The following is a 6,141-nucleotide window of genomic DNA, read 5'->3' on the forward strand; positions in this document are numbered from 1 at the left end:
TGACAAAGATTATTTCTTCTTTCGATTGTGATCCTAAAAACATGTTCAGGTTATTATCTGGAAAATGTTGAGTCAAAATCACAACACTCCATGAGATGACTTTTGAAATGTTATTTGTTCTGTTGACTGGAATCTTCAGTTCATTTTCTTATAATGATCAATTGAACTGATGCCAGTAACAAAACACAGCTTATATGAAGGAGGAGGTGAAGACACACACACACACACACACACACACACACACACACACACACACATCAGTGTGTAATCACAGGCTGCAGACCCACACATGTTCACCCATCCTCCCTCTCCTCTTCACCATCTATCCATTTTGTTTTTAATCAGCCTCCTGCCGTCTCTGTCTCCACAGTAACTATTGTCTCGAGCAGGCCTGTCCAGGTGCATTGTGGGTGCTCATTCTGGAGGTGTGGACAGATTGAACAAGCAGCAGATAAAAGCTTCACAAATTCAGAGGTGGACAGACGGACAAATGAACGTGATCGAATCCAAAGGTTACAGCAGAGCAGCCGTAGATTTAGACATCGAGGTCAAAGGTTCACATCCAGCCTGTTGTGTCATTTACTTTATTTATATTTACTTTAATCGTATTAATGCATCTGTACCTTCAGTTGTATTTGTTTTATTCTTTAAGTCTGCTGATCATCTGACTCTTGAACTTTAGGTGACATGTGGTCATTTTTATTTTTAAACCTCTGATGAGAGGAACAAACTTTTGAATCTCGTGTGTAAAGTGAAAAGTGTGAAGTGCACAGCTGGAGGGAACCCCTGAATATCCAGGTTGTTTCCGTTCAGCCTCGTCAGGACATTCATTATCTGCTGATTGAAGCTTGATTGAAAATAGACGGCGTCACAGAGAAGAACAGCTGATCGAAGCTGATGACTCAACTTTCCATCTCTGCTCCAGATTCATTACGCCGGCTTTGTCAGCCTGTGCATCACCCAATTTAATCCTGCCGGCAACAGACCCCTGTCGCCATGACAGCCTTTTATCATGAGTCATCTTCAACATCCTCCATCTTCTCTCCCTTCATCAAAGTTCAGTGCAGAGCTCAGAGGACGAGTCGTGTGGCTCCGCTCGTTACTTCCTGCAGTTGATCCTGAACAGTCCACAAGCAGACTGAAGAGGGTGAACGTGTACGAGCAGAATGAAAGGAGGAGAAGAAGGGGGAGTGTCAACAACTGAGCTTGTTGGTGTAACAGTGAAATCTGAAATTAACTCAGAACCAAAAGTGACGACGTGCAGAAGGAAATATGAACCTCCGGTAATACTTCACAGGTGAAATAGAAAAACTGTGGTGATTATCCAGCAACTGAGGAAAGCTGCACTATCTGTGTGTGTGTGTGTGTGTGGGTGTGTGTGTGTGTGTGTGTGTGTGTGTGTGTGTGTGTGGGTGTGTGTGTGTGTGCTTTTACTTTCATATGGTTTTCATTTGGGGCGGAGGTTTGCATAATTATTCTGGCATCGGTAGCCGTGGTGACAAAGCCGGCTGGTGAGTCTGCGTTCTCACAGAGGACAGAAATAACCTCACCATTAACAGGAAGTAGCCCTTTAACAATAAAACACAAACTATATCTCTGCCGTCAAAAACTAGATGAAGTGTTCATATTATTGTTATATTGATTTGAAAGGTCAAATCTACTGAAGGTAGAAAAGGAAGAATATTTCAGTGAAGAGGCAGAAACTGTGAAACATGAATCATTCCATAAAAATGTCTGCAAATGTCCAATTAGAGGGATTTTTTTAAACGCTCAGTCACCAAGTGGAAAAGTGGAACAGCTTCTCCTTTCTTTCCTGAAAACCTCGAACACTGGAGACACGAGTGTTTCAGCTCAACGTAAACAGAGTCTGAACACATGCATCAAGCGAACAGTAAACACAGGAAGTAACACATCATTACATCCGAGACGGGAACACGCCGTCTCTGAGAACAAAGCCAGAGAACTCTATTTAACATATTGAAACACTTCTGAGCTGCTCAATATGTTGAGATCCTGCAGAGGAACGATGAACCTTTAGTCATAGAAAGGAAAATAAAGTGTTTGAAAATATCTGACAGTTTATGTGTCACAATGGTTTTGTTATAATAAAGCTGAATTAAGTATTGTTCAAATCAAATATACTTTATTGTCTCCATGAGTGAAAATGTGCCACGTAAAAGTGCAAAGGTTATTAAGATTATTATAATAAAGTAAAATAAATGATTGTCATGATAAAGACAAGGAATCGACTCGTGCTCTGAGTAACTGTGGAGGATGAAGTCTGCCGACATTCGTCTTTTTCTTAACTCGTCATGTTTCCTGATGCAGATTCTCAAACCGTAGTTAAGTGAGGTCATCAATGACTGACTCACCGTGTCGGAGCCCCAGGGTGCCGCTCAGGGTGCCCGTCATGCCGCCAGTCAAGCCCCGCCCCCCTACGTCCCTCCTCTGGCTCAGCGTGGAGATGAAGGTTCCGAGAGACGGGAACGGCTGCTTGACTCCTCGCCCCAAACCCTGGCACAGGAAGATGACATCATCACAGAGCTGGAGGGTTCGGTTATTAATTACTCTCAGTGTCAGTCAGCAGATCTACAGTTAGCATCCGACACGTGACACAATGAAGAGGTATGAATCTGAGCGCAGACGTTTCAGCAGCGCGAAGACAAGAGCTGAACCTGGAGCACCGAGAATCTGTCTGAGTGCAAGCTCACAGTTAGAGCACAAGCAGAGTGAAAGTAGAAACCTCGTTAAAACCTTCAACCCTTTAACTCAGCATCTCCAACAACAAAAGCTTGATTTAAAAGTCAAATACAACTTCAGCTACAGCAGCTGAGAATACACAACACTATGAAATGTATTAGCAACAAAACACAAACAGGAAGCTCAGTGTCACCAGGATGTGAAGAACGAAGCCACCACCTACGAGAGGCAGCTAACGAAGCACGTCACTGAACGTCATTCATCCAGAATCCGTCCGGACGACACCTGAACACAACGTTTACTGATGAACGTCCACGAGGACAGACGAGAGGAAGGAAGGATTCAAGAGGAGGAGGGAGGAGAAAACAGAAACTAGAGAGAGGGAAGGATGAGAGGAGAGGGGGGGAGGGGAAGAGAGGAGGAGGAAAAGAGAGAAAGGATTAATAACAAAGTGAGAGGAGGAATAAGAGAGGGATAAAACAGAGACGATAGAAAAGAAAAGAAGATGAAGATATGAGACAGACGACAGGAAGTGTAAGAAGAAAAGATGAAGAGGAGAGAACAACAGATGCAGAGCAGCCGCTCCCGACAGCAACACACACACACACACACACACACACACACACACACACACACACTGGTGTGTTCGAGTGCTGAAGAACTGAAGTAGCAGGAAGACTTTTGATCTGAAGTTCAAAATGATTCAGTTTCCATAGAAATAAGAGGCGGAGAAAAAACCTGAACAATGACATCACACACACACAGACACACACACACAGACACACACACAGACAAGCGAGACGAGCACGCTGTGAGAACAGAACTCTGTAGTTTGTGTGAGAGCCGCAGTCATTAGGCCTCATCACGTCAGTCTGAGTGCGGCTCAGCGTCTGCACATTCAGCTGAGGTCTGGCACCAGAGGCCCACATGTGAGCCCACGCTCCGCGGTGCCAGACTTGACTTGGGTTTGAGTCGGGGGGGCTCACAGAGCGAGTCCGTCGTTTGTGTCAAGTCTGGAAAACAGTCGTGACAGATTCAGGCCAAAGTGAGTGAGTGTGAAAGTGTGATGAGAGAAAAACACAGAGAATCTGGTGAAAGATTAATAGTGAAGTCAAAGCAGCACTGAACGTTTCAGCCTGAGAACTCAATTCTTCTTGACATTAGTTCATGTAAGTTCTTTATGTTTCCTCAGATCTGATTCACACACACAGACACGGACTCCAGAGTTCAGACACTGCGTCGACAAAGAGCAGAAACTGAGCAGGATTTTAAAAAGACTTCAGTCACCAGCAGAGACAGAAGAGTCACCTGTGAGCCTGATCTCCTCTGACACCGTGAGGAAGAAGGGATCTGCTCATGTTGTGTTTGTGCAGCTAAAACACTGTGACGACGGAGTCGCACCACAGCTCAGGTCGTTTGGACCAAATGTCTCAGACGCATCACAACCTGGAGACGTTCATGAGAGTGAATCCAGGAAAACCACGCTGACGACCTCGTCTTAAACCTTCCTCCATGTCTGAGCCTGATTCGCTCAGATCTCTGGGAGCTCGAGGACCAGGAGCCTCTTCACAGCAAGAGCACGCCTGCAGCCACTTTATGACATTTCCAGACTCAACCAGGGTCCGTCTGAGCAACGACAGACTGTTTATTGGTCAAAAGCATCAGATCTGCACATTCCTGCTCCCTGACACAACGGAGATGACATCAACCAGCCTGAGACCTCAACGCTCTGAAGTGACACAGAACCAGAAACACGTCCCGACCCTGAGCTCCGGCTCTCGAACACTCTGATTACATCAGACAGAGCTGCTGTCAGGAGTCATCACGGAAGACTCTTCGCTTTTTCCAAACAGACACAGAACTTTAAATCTCCTGTCACTGTGACGTACGACAGCTTCTGTTGGTCCCCGTGAAACCAGACGTTTAAATAATGAGCAGGAAGATTGAAGATGAAGATCCACTGAACATACACTGAACTATACATACATATATATATATATATATATATATATATATACTTTATACAGTGGAGTAGATTTAGTGTTGTATAATGTTCTTTTGTGGTTAATTCTGCACTAAAGCAAAACTGAAAAACGAATCTGAGTTTGACTTCAGATGCAGAAACATTTAACTCGAATCTTTGAGACAAAAGATAATAAAATAGTAAAATAATAAACTGACATCACATGATGTAAATTTACTGCTGAAGCTAAAATGACTGTTCTCACAAGTTCAGTTTTTTTAATGATCATAGAGAACGAGCTGCACACAGATGCACTGTGTGAAGGAGTGAAATGCAAAAACTGAAAAGAGCTTTGAGTGTCATCAACAATGAAGATCTCTATAAACACATCTGTAAACACATCTGTAGCATCTGTATAAACACATCTGTAAACACATCTGTAGCATCTGTATAAACACATCTGTAGCATCTGTATAGACACGGAGCCTCTATGGTAAACTGTGACATCATTTTGAGTTGGTTGTTTCTCTTTAACTTGAACTTTCTTCTGTGCCAGTATTCAGACTCACGTGGATCATGTTAACAAACAGAGTGGTGCGTGTGAACCGTGTGTTAGAGGAATGACATGAGGAGAAAGAGTGGAGGTCTTACAGCTGGAGCGGAGCTGGTGTAAATCGGTGGGAGCCTCTCTCTCTCCCTCTCCACTCCTCCTGACAGCGCAGAGTTCTCTCCATCCATCCTGTCGAGTGGAAAAAGTTGTTTTCTCCTGCTGGAAACTCTCACTCCTCTGCGGCCGCGGTGTCTGCGCTCCTCCCGGGGCTGCGCATGTTTTCTCCGGCTCCCTGCCTGAGTCTGTCCGCTCAGTCTGCTCCGCTGCTCCGCGTAAATCAGGGACATTCACATCCTCCAAGAGACGGAGCGAAGTCTACCTTCGTCAGACAGGTGGGCTCTGCTCCCGTTACGCGCACAGCCTGACGCGTAACCGTGTCCAGGAGCCGCGCGTAAAGCTTCCTCTGGACGCGCCGCGGAGCGCGAGGTCGAGTCTGTTTTTAAAAGAGGTTGAAATCAGGAAGAGGAAGAATTTCTACCCGCGTCTTCGTCTCCTCTCTGCGGCCCTCACTGCGTCTTCTGTCGGGGAGGACGCACCGCTGCGGCCCGGCGCCATGTTTGGAGGAGGAGGAGGAGGAGGTGCCTGGAGGGAAGAGGCGGGAGACACACACACACACACACACACACACACAGGGACTGGGAATAGGAGGTCTGGATCATATCATCATCTGTAATGATTCAGATTTAAAATGTCAAAAGACAAATAAAGGACAAAACAAGTGTGTTCACAGTTTATGAATGAATGATTAATACGTCACTGAATTTAACTCGAGTGATGATGAGAATTTTGATCAATTACTTTGTGAATGAATTTATATTTATAGTTTTGTTTGTTTGTTGTTTTGTGTTTTTGAAAATTAAGTTTCCTT

At 44.9% G+C, this 6,141-nt stretch overlaps 1 protein-coding gene across 1 annotated transcript in view; it reads right to left on the reverse strand.

Annotated features, from left to right (window-relative positions):
* The window catches only part of hectd2 (HECT domain containing 2), a 23,702-nt gene extending 17,860 nt beyond the window's left edge, over positions 1-5,842 (reverse strand). Inside the window, exons 1-2 of the mRNA XM_069538045.1 lie at positions 5,315-5,842; positions 2,373-2,514 (exon numbers count right to left, since the gene is read on the reverse strand). Coding sequence (XP_069394146.1) covers positions 2,373-2,514; positions 5,315-5,560 — 388 coding nt within the window. The 5' untranslated portion in view covers positions 5,561-5,842. The remainder of the gene's footprint in view (positions 1-2,372; positions 2,515-5,314) is intronic.
* Positions 5,843-6,141: the final 299 nt, after the last annotated feature.

The sequence above is a fragment of the Paralichthys olivaceus genome, chromosome 14, assembly GCF_024713975.1.
Source record: "Paralichthys olivaceus isolate ysfri-2021 chromosome 14, ASM2471397v2, whole genome shotgun sequence".
Lineage (NCBI taxonomy): Eukaryota > Metazoa > Chordata > Actinopteri > Pleuronectiformes > Paralichthyidae > Paralichthys > Paralichthys olivaceus.